This window comes from Centropristis striata, chromosome 20 (assembly GCF_030273125.1).
Source record: "Centropristis striata isolate RG_2023a ecotype Rhode Island chromosome 20, C.striata_1.0, whole genome shotgun sequence".
Lineage (NCBI taxonomy): Eukaryota > Metazoa > Chordata > Actinopteri > Perciformes > Serranidae > Centropristis > Centropristis striata.
The window spans coordinates 4640057-4656582 of record NC_081536.1 but is presented as its reverse complement, the minus strand read 5'-3'; the positions used below and the strand labels follow the sequence as shown (position 1 = coordinate 4656582).

At 35.9% G+C, this 16526-nt stretch overlaps 1 protein-coding gene across 1 annotated transcript; it reads left to right on the top strand.

Moving 5' to 3' along the window:
* The first annotated feature begins 3670 nt into the window (after positions 1–3670).
* pdlim1 (PDZ and LIM domain 1 (elfin)) lies at positions 3671–15838 on the top strand. Its single transcript, XM_059323877.1, has 7 exons — positions 3671–3937; positions 5660–5811; positions 6996–7080; positions 8176–8360; positions 11338–11483; positions 12145–12262; positions 15168–15838. Exons 1-7 carry the CDS (start codon positions 3845–3847, stop codon positions 15352–15354), a joined length of 966 nt encoding a protein of 321 aa, XP_059179860.1. The 5' UTR covers positions 3671–3844; the 3' UTR covers positions 15355–15838.
* The last annotated feature ends 688 nt before the right edge of the window (positions 15839–16526 follow it).

The following is a 16526-nucleotide window of genomic DNA, read 5'->3' as shown; positions in this document are numbered from 1 at the left end:
TTCTCATAATAAGCTTATGGTCCTGATCGATTACTGTATTGATTTCTGGCAGAGCTGTGGACTTTCATAACATTTTCAATCTTGTAGCATATACATATTTGTCTAAATAATATAGATTTGTTGTTGTGTGTCGCAAAGCTCCAGGCATAAAACCTGCCTTCTTTCTAATGGCCAGAAGGGGGCAACTACACTGGTTGCAAAAAGAAGTTGATTGTATAGAGGTCTATTAGAAAATTACCCTTCTTCTTACTTGATTTATTACCTCAGAAAACATTCTCATAATAAGTTTATGGTCCCGATCGCTGGTTTCAAGTCGTCTTCAGTTAAACATAATGTTTATTTGCTTAAAATTACAACCCTGTGATGGGTTGATATCACTAAGATTGTCACTAATTGTTAATATCTTGCTTTTAAAATAAGTTATAAGAATGAAAGGAAAGCCTATTTCAACCCAAGACCATAAGCTTCTTTATAATGTATGCATGACTATTGTAAAATGTGTTAATGATAAGCAATTGTGACAAATCCAATCCAATCCAATCCCCCTTTATTTGTATAGCACATTTAAACAACACAAACGTCTCCAAAGTGCTGTACATAAAATCAACAATAAAACAAACAATTCCATATACCAATCAGCAATAAATAATAAGTGTATAAATCTAAAATGATGCCATAAATAAAACAATACAATCAAACAGATAAACATAGTAAAATAAAATAAAAGACATAGTTAAAAGTAGTAAAATAAATAAAAGACACAGAGGACCACAAAACTCACGCAGTGTTAAAAAGCCAAGGAATAAAAATGGGTCTTGACAAAGGTTTATCAGTGGGTGCACATTGTTTTTAAAGGCACATTGTCTGTGGCTATAATGTAATGGTGAGTGGATGTAAATTTATGTGAGCTAAAGGTGGAGCTGTTAGCTGAACTGTGGATCTGCTGATCTTTTGTTTTAAGCAGCTCATCATTTAAACTACATCGTGGATAATTATTTAAATGAATGCTACATGGGTGAATTAAGATAGTAAAGAAGTCAGGAAAATGTCTGTAATGTCAGTGAGTTTACATAAATAGTTATGGTACTTATTTCTGCAAAATTCCATTAGGGTGATGACGTTGACAGATGTGTTTGTACAGCCTTAACAGTCAGGAGTGGAAGTACTTTCACTAGTTTATGTCTTACAACATTGTAAGGGCTTCACTTTAAGGCCCTTACAGACTTGTCTGGCATGTCTGGAGGCCTGCTGAGGATGTACAAAGAAAGGACGTGTTTCATTCAGTCAGTCAGTCTGCCCTGAGCTTTTTCTCTCCACTTTCAGCAGAGATCCCCTGGCAGGAATTCAACTTTTGGGAGCGGCACATTCCACATCCTGGGATTTAGCTCTACCATAAATGGTAAGCTTGCATATAACACGGTGACGTACCGGCAGGCCGACATCCCTAAAACAAACACTGGAGTTCATCTGAGAGCAGAAAAACACGAAGAGGTATCACTCTGCTCTGCTTTTAAACAAGTTTTATTCAGGTAAAAAGTTGATGTGACAGAGGCCGAATACTAAAAGCATTTAAGAGCTGACGTTTCATTTTTGTTGGTCATATAAAAACTTTAAAAGGTTCACTACAAGTCTGTTAAATGTTTTTGAACTGGTATGTATTTGTGCTGGATGGTTTTGGCCACAAATCAAGTACAAATTCACAAATGTATTCAACACAGCCTTGCAACCAACATTTTTATCCAACAGAGATGTTAAAAACACAGTTTGTGTCTGTTAAATAACAGTTTTGTTTGCAGTGGATGAGCCGCTGTTGCTCTGATTATGTCTGTTTTCTTATTCATTTATCGGGACAAAAAAAAATACAACGTTTTTAGACATTTTTAGAATGTGTTTGTTTTGAATTTTATTCTTACTATAAAGGATAAATGTGACGTCATCTTGTCTTTTTTTGACACAATTGTTACTCAAACTTGTACATAGGTGCATCTCAGTAAATTAGATCATCAAAGAAAAGTTTATTTATGTCAGTAATTCAATTCAAAAAGTGGAAATAACACATTATATAGGTCCATTACACACAGAATGAAACATTTCATGTCTTAATTTATTTAACTTCTTCTAATTATAATGATTATGGCTTACATTTAATGGAGACCTAAAAAGTATGTCCATCTATATGCACTCAATACTTGGTTGGGGCTGTTTGACTTGAACTACTGGAAATTGACTTTTCCATCATATTCTAATGTACTGAGATGCACCTGTAGTGCATAGTGAATTTGCTGGGGACATGGGTGGATCATGAGACAACGTGCAAAAGGCCCCAAGACCTCTCCTACATAGACTTAATAGTCAGGTTTTTTCTGTTGTAAATAAATATGTTTTAATATACACTAAGTTTACACAAAAAAACACAAAACAGATATGTTATACTCACCAAAAAAGTAAGTTCAAGCAAAGAAAGCACACATATTGATGTTATATTTCGTCACACTGTTAAAATAATCGCCTATGTCATTTTTGTCAAAATTGTTTTTTTTGCCTAAATCATCTCCTCATGACGCCAGCCACCTATAGTAAAATCTCCTACATCCTCAGTTGATCAGATCATGTGATTTTACCTCTTTAAGATAATGGCCTATGTCAAGTGTGTGACTTAAGCAGATTTATTATGCCTAAGTCAAACATGTCTTTTTGTGACTTAAGCAAGATATGGTATATGGTATATGTCATGTCATGTTTCTGACAGGCTTTTGTGCCTCTTATGTAGACACCTTCAAAATAAAGTGTTACCATATCTTGCTTAATGTTCAAAAAAAGTCATTTATTTATCTTAAGTTACATAATTTACACACAGTGTTATTACTATGCCAATAGCCATCCTTTGTTACATCATTTTTGAGTGAAATGATCAATAAATGTCATATGTTACACTTTTGGTTTTTGTGTTTCCTGCAAAACTTTAAAAAAATTACTTAGGCAATTATTTTAACAGGGTGATATGTCGTCATGTCTACAGACTTTCTGATAAACTTGGAATGTCAAATTTCAAATTCAAAGCTTAATATGGATGAGGGTGAAAAATCTAAAGGTCTTTTATTTTGACATCCTTTGGTGTCCCTGAGCCCCTTTTCTGGCTGAGCATCCTGGTACTTTACAACAGCATGGTACACATTAATTCATAGCTTTATCCTCATCCTTCATCCTCCATCCTTTGTTACATAATTTTTTAGTGAAATGATCAATAAATGTTTTCTTATTCATTTATTGGGACAAAAAAAATACAAAGTTTTTAGTCATTTTTAGAATGTGTTTTTTTTTAATTCTTACTATAAAGGATAAATGTGACATCATCTTGTCTTGTACACATTAATTCAAAGCTTTATCCTCATCCTTCATCCTCCATCCTTTGTTACATCATTTTTGAGTGAAATTATCAATAAATGTCATATGTTACACTTTTGGTGAAGTTTTTTGTGTTTCCTGCAAAACTTGAAAAAATGAGTTAGGCGATTATTTTAACAGGGTGACGATTTTAGTTTCCGGGACCTTCATAAAGACAAAAAAAAAGTTGGTCCGATCAGCCCTGGTGTGTCCTGAGCAGTGATCCACGTTGTGAATACACGATCTTTGTGCTCTCACTTTATCAGCGTGGAGACTTCAAACTCTATTCGTCCAAGTGTAACCTGAGGGCCCACCCACTCCTCTGATGCTGCACGGCCAGACTTAAACTTCTGACTATCGATTATTGCACATGTCACAAGCAGTAGGAAGTCAGCTGCTTCTCTGAGACACATCTCCACACACAGCGACACTCGGCTCTGTTCTAACCCACATCACCGTCATGCCTCTCCGGGTACAAGTGATGGGTCCTGGCCCCTGGGGCTTCAGGCTGGTCGGCGGAAAGGACTTCGAGCAGCCGCTGACCATTTCCCGGGTAAGTGTTACATTGTAGCCTACTTCAGTAAACCACACGTGAGCTGGCTGTCCGCACACACTAACACCTCTCGTTGTTTCTTCTTCTCGACTTTTCTGAGAACAGACTGTTGCGTTAACAAAAGGCTAACGTGACTTCAGAGGCTAAGCTGCTATCACTGTAATGTGGCTGACGTGAACTATTGTTACAGTGTCGGCATGTTCAGTTACCCACAATAATGCGCTATCCAGTGTTAGCTTCAGTTTTATTTCCTCATTTCAGGTTATTTTGAGAAACTTCAGTGTACAGGTTTAACAAAAATAGTGTCGAAATGACCAATGCAATAGGTATGTCGTCATGTCTACAGACTTTCTGATAAACTTGGAATGTCAAATTTCAAATTAAAAGCTTAATATCGCCACACTGTTAAAATAATCGCCTAAGTCATTTTTTTTTGGTCAAAAATTAGTTTTTTCCCCCCACAAATCATCATGGTAAAATCGCCTACATCCTCAGTTGATCAGATTATGTTATTTTACCTCTTTAAGATAATGGCCTATGTCAAGTGTGTGACTTAAGCGGATTTATTACGCCTAAATCAAAATAAAATGTGACTTAGGCAATTTTTTTAACATGCCTTTGTGACTTAAGCAATATATGGTAACACTTTATTTTGAAGGTGTCTACATAAGAGTGACATGAGCGTGTCATAAACATGACATGGGATGTGTCATGAACATTAATGACACTTTGAAGTAACATTAATGCTCATGATACTTGTCATGTCATGTTTCTGACAGGCTTGTGTGACTCTTATGTAGACACCTTCAAAATAAAGTGTTCCCATATATTGCTTACGTCACAAAATTGCCTAAGTCATTTATTTCTCTTAAGTTACATCATTTACACACAGTGTTATTACTATGCCAATAGCCATCCTTTGTTACATCCTTTTTGAGTAAAATGATAAATAAATGTCATATGTTACACTTTTGGTTTTTGTGTTTCCTGCAAAACTTAAAAAAATTACGTAGGCAATTATTTTAACAGGGTGATATGTCGTCATGTCTACAGACTTTCTGATAAACTTGGAATGTCAAATTTCAAATTAAAAGCTTAATATGGATGAGGGGGAAAAAATCTAAAGGTCTTTTATTTTGACATCCTTTGGTGTCCCTGAGCCCCTTTTCTGGCTGAGCATCCTGGTACTTTACAACAGCATGGTACACATTAATTCAAAGCTTTATTGGGCATCTTGCATGTTTTACAGTTATGAATCAGAATATGACCCTCCACTGTGTACTTTGCCTGAGTGGCGGCTGCTGTTCCTGCTGTAAATGTTGTTACAGTGGTCGCTCCACTCCACCCATGGAAAAGTGATTAGGAATTCCTGGACTGAGTCTCTCTCTCTTAGTTTCAATCCTTTATCTTTGATAGAGGGTCTGCCCTCCAGGCAGCTCTCAGCCTGAGTCGCTGACTGAAAACACTTCTCTGCAAGTGGGTTTGCCTGTGTTTACTGTAAATAATGAAATGTGTGTAAAGGTATTTCAAGGTCAGAGTTAAACAACACAGCAGGAGGATTAAGCTGTGTTGTTTTTGCGTAAGTGGTGTTTATTTTTCAAAGAATCTTGCCAGAAATAGATTTTTAAAGGTACATTTCATGTCAAATACCTTTAAAAGCTATAATCCAAGCTCACATTCAGTCCAAAAAGTTTCTTATCAGTTATATGTCCTGTGTTGTAGGTCACTCCTGGGAGTAAAGCGGCCCAGGCCAACCTGTGTATCGGTGACATGATTTTGTCTATCGACGGAGAACCGACGGAGAACATGACTCACTTGGAAGCGCAGAACAAGATCAAGGGATGCATAGACGAGATGGTGCTCTCCGTAGACAGGTAGGATGTAGCAACATGTGCCAGACTTATAGTCGTAGCCGCAGGCCTGAAAAACACTGAGTAATATGAGACAGCTCAGCTGCAATCCAGGTGTTCAGCAAGTGACGTGGTGTTGATTCATGCTTTTTTTTTTTTCTTTTTTTTTTTACAAGTCTGCCCTTTTGTTTTACTGGCTTTAGTTTGAGAAGTGTATGTGTTGTAATTCAGTGCATTACATCATAACTTTCTTGTAGATTTCAAGCAGTAGGAGTGTTGAAATGCACTCAGCAGGCAGGTTGAAGCAAATGTGTTTGTTCAAATTAAGAGGGAATGTATTGAATGCAGGGCCCCACCCTGCAGGGGAAGCAGAAGAACGTACCTCCAAGGGGTCTGTTGCATTCAAAGACACAGGCATGGTGTCCAGTTTAGAGCCAGACTGATGTGGGATTTTTCTGTGCAATGCAAATAGCAAATTTTGTGAGGAAAAAAATGCACTGATTACCAATATAACCTAAATGTTTGAGCTGGAATGAAGATACACCCTTACCATTTGGATTGTGCACCAATATGATTATGCAATGGTACTAAGAAGGCTGCAAAATAACTTTATTAAGGAGTATTTAACATTATACATGCAATGTATAACATTTTCAACAAATTCTGGATTGTGTACCAATATGATTATGCAATGGTACTGAGAAGGCTGCAAAATAACTTCATTAAAGAGTATTTAACATTATACATGCAATGTATAACATTTTCTACAAATTCTAGAGATTAAAACTGCAAAAATTTAGAATAGCGACACTATTTTTAAATTACACCCAGCATTATTTTTGGAATTATATAAATAAAAAATAAAAAAGTTTTAATATCTGCACATATCTGACAACAAATATGCTGATACCAATATGTCTTTGATCATGACCAACATCAGCCAATAATCTCCTTTGACTGCAATCATGTTCATGTACGGCCATGCAGTACAAAAATCTCTATATTTAAAACTAATATGTATATGATTATTTTGTCATTTCAGCCTTTATCTGTAGTCCTGATGAATGCTTCTTCTTCTTCTTCTTCTTCTTCTTCTTCTTCTTCTTCTTCTTCTTCTTCTTCTTCTTCTTCTTCTTCTTCTTCTTCTTCTTCTTCTTCTTCTTCTTCTTCTTCTTCTTCTTCTTCTTCTTCTTCTTCTTCTTCTCCAGGTCAGAATCTAAAATGTGGTCGCCGCTTTCATCTGAGGGAGGGAAGACAAATCCGTACAAGATGAATCTTGCATCAGAGCCAAAGGTGTGTGTCTCCACATCAAAGCAGGATGAGCTTTTAAAATGACTACCCCCAACTCTCTCCTTTTATTTAGCCTGATCCTTACAGGTAGCCATAGAGTTTTCTAGAAGCCTACACGTTCTTTTCCCACCGCGCCCACAAAGCCTTGTGGGTTGGGTTTTTTTCTTTACACTGCCAACGATGAAGTCATTGTTTACTTCCCAACAGGAGGTTTCCTAGGAGACGGTAGTTTATCAGCCAAGCACTGACGCAAGCCTCAGTTCCTGCCCGCTGAGTGGAAAGTTGCGGCCAAAGTGTGTATTCATGTAGGAAACGGTGTGATGTGTCTCAGGCTCTGTGTGTTTCACAGGTCACAGATGTTGTGCATTTTTCTCACACACACAAAAACACGTGTTTGAAGCACTTGTCTGGAGTCTGTCACTTTGAAACCAACGCTTCATGCTTTTAAGGCCATTACTGAATGCTAGTCTTGTCGCTTATTTTGTGTGTAAGTTTATACGCTCGCAGAGACTCTTGAGAATTCTAAAATGTAATTGTCAGATGTTTAAAGCATGAGCTATATTTGGAGGCATTTCCGTGTTCCCACTGTGAAGCATGAGCTAGATTTGGAGGAATTTATGTGCCCACTTTCATGTCATGCCACTGCCATGACGTTATTCTCTTTAAAGACAGTTATAGCTGGCTATAATTAGCTGTAATTATGGCACAGTCATACATTATCCTGTTAAATTATGTGTGACTAGAAGCAGCAGTTTTAAGAAGCAAAATGAGACTGTTTTCATTTCCAGTTGAACAATATTTTCAGGTTTTTAGTCTTCAAAAGGGTGCAGCTGCAACATTATTGAATTCATGGGAAAATGGGAGTCTTCAGATATTGAGTAATTCCTAACTGTCATGATGGCAGCTGCATGTTTGTGCATGCTGATAAAAAGTTTATTGGAAGGCGTCAAAAGTTGTGGCCATCATTGCATCAAGTCTGCAGTATGAGTTGCATGTGTCAGACAGTTTTTTCACAAATCTCTGCACTCACTTGCATGGTGCTTGTTCTCTCACGAAAACTTTTTAACAGTACAATTTTCCACTTATTTTGTGATACAGGAAGTGAAACACATAGGCTCCACCCACAACAGGAGCGCTCTGCCCTTCACTGGTTTTGGCTCCAAAGTTGTGACCAACCAGTACAACAGCCCCTCTGGTCTCTACTCCTCAGAGAACATCAAGGACTTCAACTCGGCTGTGGACGAAGTTCAGACCATGAGTTCAGCTAATGAGCCCGACAACAAGTAAGATACACCTGAGATGATGCACCTTTAGACCAAGTGGTCCAAGCTGAGACTGGATCCTCACGGGGTCTAGAATAAGTCAAGACAGACCACAAAGCAAATGATGACCTAAAATATAAAAGCATTCAGTCAGTATGGATGTACACTACTGGTCAAAAGTTTTAGAACACACCAACTTTTCCAGAATTTAATTGAAAATGATGCAGTTTAATGTCTCAGTGTACTCTGAAATGAATGCACATTTGCAACATTTAAAATTCTTGATTGAGCATGATAGTGTTTTGAAAGTAAAAAAAAGATTCAAAATCACATTTTATGTTGGACTAAAGTACTAAAAAAAAGACACAAAATGACCATGAAAAGACACAAAATGACAAAAAAGACACCAAAAGACTCAAAATGACAAAAAAAAAGACACAAAATGACCAAAAAAAGACACAAAATGACTTACAAAGACATGAAAAGAATTTAAAAATGGACAAAATAGCCCAAGACTCCATAGAGTTAAGTTGTTAACCCATTTCTTGTTCCCTGAAAAAGGCCTACTTGTATAATTCTGAAATGTACATTATTTTTCAGTTTTAGTTAAGCTTACCTTTTTTTATTTACCTCTGGCAGTTCACCACTTACCTTTGTACCCTCCCTAGCTGTTCATTTGACTTGAACTGCTTGAATTTCAATAAAAAACTGGAAAAATTGGGGTGTTCTAAAACTTTTGACCGGTAGTGTAGATTGTTTATGACTCATTACATCAATATATCATCAATAATCTGATGTTGTTTAAGGGCTGATTGTTGATTTAGAAGTGTGTGTGTATATTGCATTTGTTTTGCATCAACATACTATTGTTGTATTGTGACAACTTTTATGTAAAGCTATTATTTTCTTAACATTTTATGAGGATCCAGCCAGGAGATATCATTGATAAAGTTATAGTCACACACTTCAAACTGCCAACACAAAGGCTGATTGCCTAAATCAGGGGTCTCAAACTCAAATTACCTGGGGGCTGCTGGAGGCAGTATCAAAATGACCAAAAAAAGACACAAAATTACTAAAAAAAAAAAAAGACACAAAATGACAGAAAAAAACCTAAATTACTTAAAAAAGAAACAAAATGACCAAAAAAAGACACATAATTACCAAAAAAGCAACAAAATGACCAAAAAGACACATAAGTACCAAAAAAGACACAAAATTATTATTTTTTTAAAAGACACAAAATTATTAAAAAAGACAAAATTACCAAAAAAAGACACACAATTATTAAAAAAAAGACACAAAACTACCAAAAAAAGTAAAAAAACTCACATTAAACTTTCATATCAAGGTGGGGGCCACAAAATATCGTCACAAGGGCCGCAATTGGCCAGAGGGCCGCAAGATTGAGACCCATGGCCTAAATAAAACCAATTTACTCATGGAACCTTAACAAAAAGTAAACATTTGTAGTAAAAAAAGACAATGAACACAACTTTATTTCAAATAACTATGAAGCTATTAACATGGAAAAACGGCTGTGTTTTCATCCAAAAGGTGTTTTGTTTATTTCCTGGCTGAAATAGAGAACAATTCAAATTTTTCTGACTGGAATTAATTTCAGTTAATTGAAATAAAATCATTTTTAAAATGTAAAGTGTGTCCATATACCATCAAGTTAAAATCAGAAAGGTCAAAGTTCGACAACATGCTTCACTCCCTCCAGGTTGATTACATGCTTTAACTTCATGTTAATGTCACTCGCTTGTTAATGATGATTTACTGGAGTTTCAAAGTCCGTTTGGTTGAAACGACCCCCAACAGATTTTTCTACTATCTTCCAACAAGTCTTCAGGACAAGAATGCATTTCAAAAGTTAGACTTTGATCAAAGAAGTCCAGTGTTTACTCTTAAAAGAAAGGATCACAATGCATCTAAGAATCGTTTTGTTTATTGATTAAAACCAGTCATTCATAGGTCACTGATTGGTCTGCTTCTTACTGCTGGAATAAGTTAACTCTGAGTGAATTTCTGATTAGTTTGCTCAGCAGAAAATGAGCTTGCCAGATAAAAAGGCCAGCTCCCAGATGGCTGGGTGATACAAGTCTTTACAAGTCCCAGTAATGTCTCCTATAAAGACGTGCTCACTCTAGTAAAAAAAAAAAAGTGAGTGTCACTCACTTAATACTACCTTTAAACCAGGAAATATGACTATGAGACAATATGAAACTATTTTAAAATACGTTGGATACTAAATAGAAGTGTAACTCTTTTTAGTCCTAGTGAAAATAAGAAAGATGCAAGGTTTTATGATCTCTTGGACTTTTATAGCCATCAGTATCAGGAATAATAAAAAGACTGTTTGTTTTTTTGTCTCCTAACAATGTTTTGACATTCAAACAGTGGTGGAAAAAGTATTCAGATCCTTTACTTAAGTAAAAGTACTAACACCACACTGTGCAATTACTCCACTACAAGTAAAAGTGCTTCATTCAAAACTTACTGAAGTAAAAGTACAAAAGTATCAGCATCAAAATGTACTTAAAGTATCAAAAGTAAAAATACTCATTATGCAGAATGAACCCACTCATACTGTTTTATATATTATTGGATTATTATTATTGTTGATGCATTTATGTAAGCAGCTTTTTAATTTTCTCAAGGATTGATTTAATCTTCTTAACATACTGTAATGAGGTTTACTTTAAACATTTTTAAATTGATCATGTTTTTTATGTTAAACCTCAACCTGTAAAGTAACTAAAGCTGTCAGCTAAATGTATTGTGGTAAAAAGTCCAATAATCACCTCAAAATGTAATGAAGTAGAAGTATAAAGTTGGAATAAAATGGGAATTAAAATTAAAATGGGAATACTTAAGTACAATTTTGATCAAAATTGTACTTAAGTACAGTACTTGAGTAAATGTACTTAGTTACTTTCCACCACTGCATTTGTGACTCCTATAAACATACTAAATGTGCACATTTGTCTCGTAGAGCTCCATCAGATCCATCACAGGCAGGCAAGCGGCCGCCTGTAGCTGATTCAGAGGTTTACAAGATGCTGCAGGAGAACCAGGAGTCCGACGAGCCTCCTCGACAGTCTGCCTCATTCAAAGTGCTGCAGGAGATCCTGGAGACGGGTACGGGTTACTGCGCTTTATTACTCACAGCTAGAGTGTTTTTACACTGGTCTGTTGTGGTTTGCTTGATTTATCTATTTATCCTGATGACTTGTTGCTTAGAATTACAAAACCCTGATGAAAAAACAACCTGGTCTCACAGGAATCCGTGAAATAGCCACGGATTTGTTTAACTCAAAATCTGCGGAATAGCCACGGAATCACTCAATGCAAGTTAATGACAGTCATATCCCGTGGCTATTCCAACATACAAAGTGATTATGTACATTCACTGAGTGAATATTTAGAAAATAAAACATATATTTCCCGCTAGAAATGTGATCAAAATCCATTTTTATGCAGAAACTAAGTCAAAATATTGATTTTTTCACTAAAAATGAGAGAACTGCCCGCCATGTTTTTTGTTCTGACCGCCGGGACCTTGAAAGTCACGTGACTTGGAACAAACCAATAGGAACAAATATTAACTTGCATTGTAGCGAAATCCGTGTCAGTTTCACGGAAATTTGAGTGATTCCGTGGCTATTCCACGGATTTTGAGTTAAGCGAATCCGTGGCTATTTCACGGATTCCTGTGAGACCAGGTTCTATTGCTGATGTGCATACAAGTAAAGAAAATGTTCAGAGTGTTGATCTGTGTGTGTGTGTGTGATGTTTGTAGGTGATCCTGATAAACCGTCAGGATTCAGGAGTGTGAAAGCACCCTCAACAAAGATTGGATCCTCAGTGGGGAACACAGAGAAGTTGCCCATGTGTGACAAGTGTGGATCTGGGATTGTGTAAGTGTTTTATGATTCCTCAGTACTGCAGCTTCAGTGATATTGACTGTTTGTCTTGCTTTGTGTCTTCACTGTTGGACAACTTCCACATTGTGACGCAACAGGACGCTCCTCAGTCTTCTCTCTCTGGAGTTTGTCTCCACCTTGTGGCTGAATGTAGTGAAGGCTGATTATAAAGTCTTGTAGCAGTGGTTGCCTTGAAATCTGCCTACATTTATTGATTATCTTATTTGAGTGGACTTTGCTGTTTTGGATATTTGTTTATTTGTTTATTGAATGGATCCCCATTAGCTGACGCCTTGGCGACTGCTAGTCTTCCTGGGGTCCCTAAAAAGACATAGAAAATGACATACAAACAACATTACATACAAAAACGGTACATACAACAAAAACAATAACAAACTCAATTAATACATACATGCAATACTGTTAAAAAATTCCACATTCATATTTACCCGACAAATGCTATACTGCAAAAATCATTAATTCAGATGTCTATAGTGTCCATATCAGCTGTATACACTTATAATTTGTAATTTTATTAGAGAACATTTAAAAGAAAGAATCATCCGGCTACAGATATAGCAGAGAAAAATAAATAAAATAAGAAAACAAAATAAATCGCAACATATTAGAAATCATACAAAATGCCTTACAATTCTGTGTTCTGTGGTGTTATTTGATTTTACCAGACTGCATATTTAGGGAATTTGCTCACATCAAGTCTAGTTAAGATCCACTTACTGACTTAGTGGATAATTATGTGTCCAGACACTCTTTAAAAGCCTTTTGATGATAGGATTTGTTTCCTTTTATTTTTTTTAAACTTTCTTTTTATTGATTCTTCAGTGAAAAAAGAAAACACAAACATATAATTATACACACAGAACAGGTACATCAGACAGGGTATATCCATAGCAAAATACAATGGCAGGTTTTGTTCTAAACAAAGGGCTTGCAGAAATTAGGCTGATGAATCGGGTCTAGAGGCATTAACCCATTGAAGCCTGGGAAGCGGATACGTCGTTTTGTAGTATTTGTATAAGCTCTCAAATACTTTTTGAATTTCATTTCTATCTGCTACAGAGGCTGAAAAATCTATTATTTAGTAGAAGCGTTGACCCTTCTGTTGAATTTCCAGAAAAACTTCAGGTTTTAGGGGCTTATTTTAAAATCGCCCAGAGGTTTTACAGGCGTTTTAGGCCTCAATGGGTTAAATGCCTTTTGATTATAGGATTTTCCGTGTTTCCTTTTTAAATGTCTTGTCTTTTTCTGGAACCAGAAAACAAGAAGCAACACCAATTTGTTCCAGTGAGATATTATCTGTCTTTATTGAGCTTAAAACAATTGGTATGCAGGTTGTATAGTACCAAGTCATAAAGAAATGGTTTTCCTGTGAGAACCTGACCTGGACTCCACCCAGCATGTTTAGGATGAGCTGAAACACTGACTGTGAGCCAGGCCTGATTACCCAACACCACTGTTGGACCTCACTAATGCTCCTGTGGCTGAATGGGAGTTAATCCGTGCTGCCAGGTGCAGAAATGTTGTGGGAAACCTTCCCAGAAGTCTGAGGCTGTTAAAGCAGCAGATTGATGCCTATTCTGTTCAGCAATCACATATAGGTGTAATATTCAGATTTCTAAATACTTTTGGCCATGAAGCATGAACCAAAGGAAACGGAGCCAAATTCTTTCAATCTAGCTCATGAATTACTGTCCGGATAAACATAATTTTTATGCTAACTAGGGACAGGAATAATTAATCGATCGATTAATGGTCTGTAATAATTTGGTCGATCACGTGGAACGTTTTTGATAGATCTGTGTATTTTTTATTTTGTCTCTTGACTGCGTATCAGTATCACTGAACTGAAACAGCGTACGTAAATAAGCCAATGAGCTGAGAATTAAGTTAGATAAGGCTACAGTTTTCAAACTAAAAGTTGCAATAACAATTATGAAACACACAGAAATACGGTATTCATTTATTATTATTATTATTAGTAGTAGTAGTAGTAGTAGTATTAGTGTTAATTTGAGCAAAAATAGCTTATTGTATCAAACCTTGCTAGCATGAATTACTAGGTTTAATTTGATCCAAAACTTATTTAAACACAAAACACACTTAACCCTTTATCAGGCGAAGAACCGTATTTGGTAACTTCAGCGGATATCCAAAAATAAAAAATAAAAATATTTTGAGAAAAAAGTTGCAAATTTACTAGATTAAAGTGGCAGATCTACAAGAAAAAAGTTGCAAATTTACTATATTAAAGTGGCAGATCTACAAGAAAAAAGTTGCAGATTTAAGAGATTTAAAGTAGCAAATCTGTGTGGAAAAACGTCACAGATTTATGAGAAAGAAGTGGGGAAAAAAGCAACTTTTCTCGTAGATTCACCACTTTAAATCTCGTAAATCTGACTTTTTTCGCACAGATTCACCACTTTAAATCTCGTAAATCTGCGACTTTTTTTCTTGTAGATTTGCCACTTTAATCTAGTAAATTTGCAACTTTTTTCTCGACCCCATTTTGATATCCACGGAAGTTACCAAATATAGTTCTTTGCCTGATAAAGGGTTAAATATGCAAGATGCCTGTGAAAACTAACCTAAAACATTGAACTCCTTGACGTTATCTTTACAGTTTAATCTCAGTTGAGTTAGTTTTACAATCGAAAGGATCAAGTGTCTTTTCATCCTTTCAAAATAAAAGCGTCCGTTATCAAAACAGGCTTTTGCATAGTACTCTCTATACATATATATATTGATATCTTTTATTTTGCCCATGAATGCATGCATATATTATCGATTCATTGATCGTTAACATTCTAGATAATTGAGTTGGCAGGTTTCTTCCCTAGTGCTAACCAAGTTAAATTTGATCTTTTTGTCTCTTCTTCAGGGGGATGGTGGTAAAACTGAGGGACAAGTTCCGTCACCCCGAGTGCTACACCTGTACAGACTGCAACATCAACCTAAAACAGAAGGGACATTTCTTTGTGGAGGACCAGATTTATTGTGAGAAGCACGCACGTGAGCGGGTGACCCCACCCGAGGGCTACGATGTGGTCACCGTCTTCCCCAAGTAGAGCGCCGCCCGCTCCGCTCCGCCTCGGACTGCACGCCACTATAGGACATCATGACATAATCCAAGACATTCCAACCTTTAGCTCGTGCTACTCCTAAGAGTATAAAATGGTCTTCTCTGTCATTATGCTTCAGTACAGTCACTGGTAGGCAGGACGGTAAAGAACTACATCTTTGAAAATGTTGATTTGCACATTAACTTTGGCATCTACGAAAAGGAAAATCTATGAGATGATGACATTCAGTATTTCTCTGTCGTAAAAAAAACAAATTTTCCATTTGAATGGCAGCCACTGTGTTTAAGTAATATTTGTCTTTGTACATGTTCAGTTTGCTCTTTTGAATCATGGAAACAATGAAAAACTCTTTCACCCCAAGGGACATGTTTTCTACAGTTTTATTAAATAAATAGACCTACTTTTATGAAAAAAATAGAAAAAAACACACATTTGAACATCATTACCAAATAAATATTTTTAGCTTAAACTAATTGTCTTGTCTTCCTAAATCACTGATTGTGCTTCAAACTGTGAGTGCAACAGGGTCATGTAATCACATTCTAAAACAAAAATTAAACTTATGGCTTACTTTTTTTTAAAGTTTTTTTTGTTGTAAACTCAATTTAAGTGCTTTTTAAAGAATATATTTACACCAAGGATGCACCGATAGTGAAATTCTGAGCTGATAACAATATTTAAAATAACAACGTACGGAAAAAGGATCAATATCAGGTCAATAAGTCATCAGAGGAACATTGTTTTCAGTGAAAAGTCACAGCTATCCAAACAGGTAGACTGCAAGCTACAACCTGATTTTCATCAATTTCATAAAATGAGCAATAACCACAATATTTTAGAGTGCAGTAGAACTTAAATCCCCCTCCATATAAATGCTGTTCTTGGTAGGCTACCACAACTATTGTTTTGGGAAATCTCCTTTTATGTAATTTATTTGAATTGTTTAGACATATATTAGACATATTGAGGAAAATCAGGTTTTAGCTTGCAGTTTACTTCACCATACTCAAAAACTTGACTTTATTCTCAAAAATTCGACTTCTTTCTCAACATTGTACTATTTCAACATTTTCTTGAAATTTTGACTTTTTTCTCAACATTGTACTATTTTAACATTTTATTAAAATTTCGACTTTTTTCTCTAAGTGCATAATGAT

What these genes read in the sequence shown, in the direction of transcription:
- pdlim1 (XM_059323877.1), top strand. Translation starts at nt 3,845, where the DNA reads ATGCCTCTCCGGGTACAAGTGATGGGTCCTGGCCCCTGGGGCTTCAGG. An exon ending in AGCCGCTGACCATTTCCCGG is followed by an intron (nt 3,938 to 5,659) that starts GTAAGTGTTACA and finishes CCTGTGTTGTAG; the next exon opens with GTCACTCCTGGGAGTAAAGC. An exon ending in AAGTGTGGATCTGGGATTGT is followed by an intron (nt 12,263 to 15,167) that starts GTAAGTGTTTTA and finishes TCTCTTCTTCAG; the next exon opens with GGGGATGGTGGTAAAACTGA.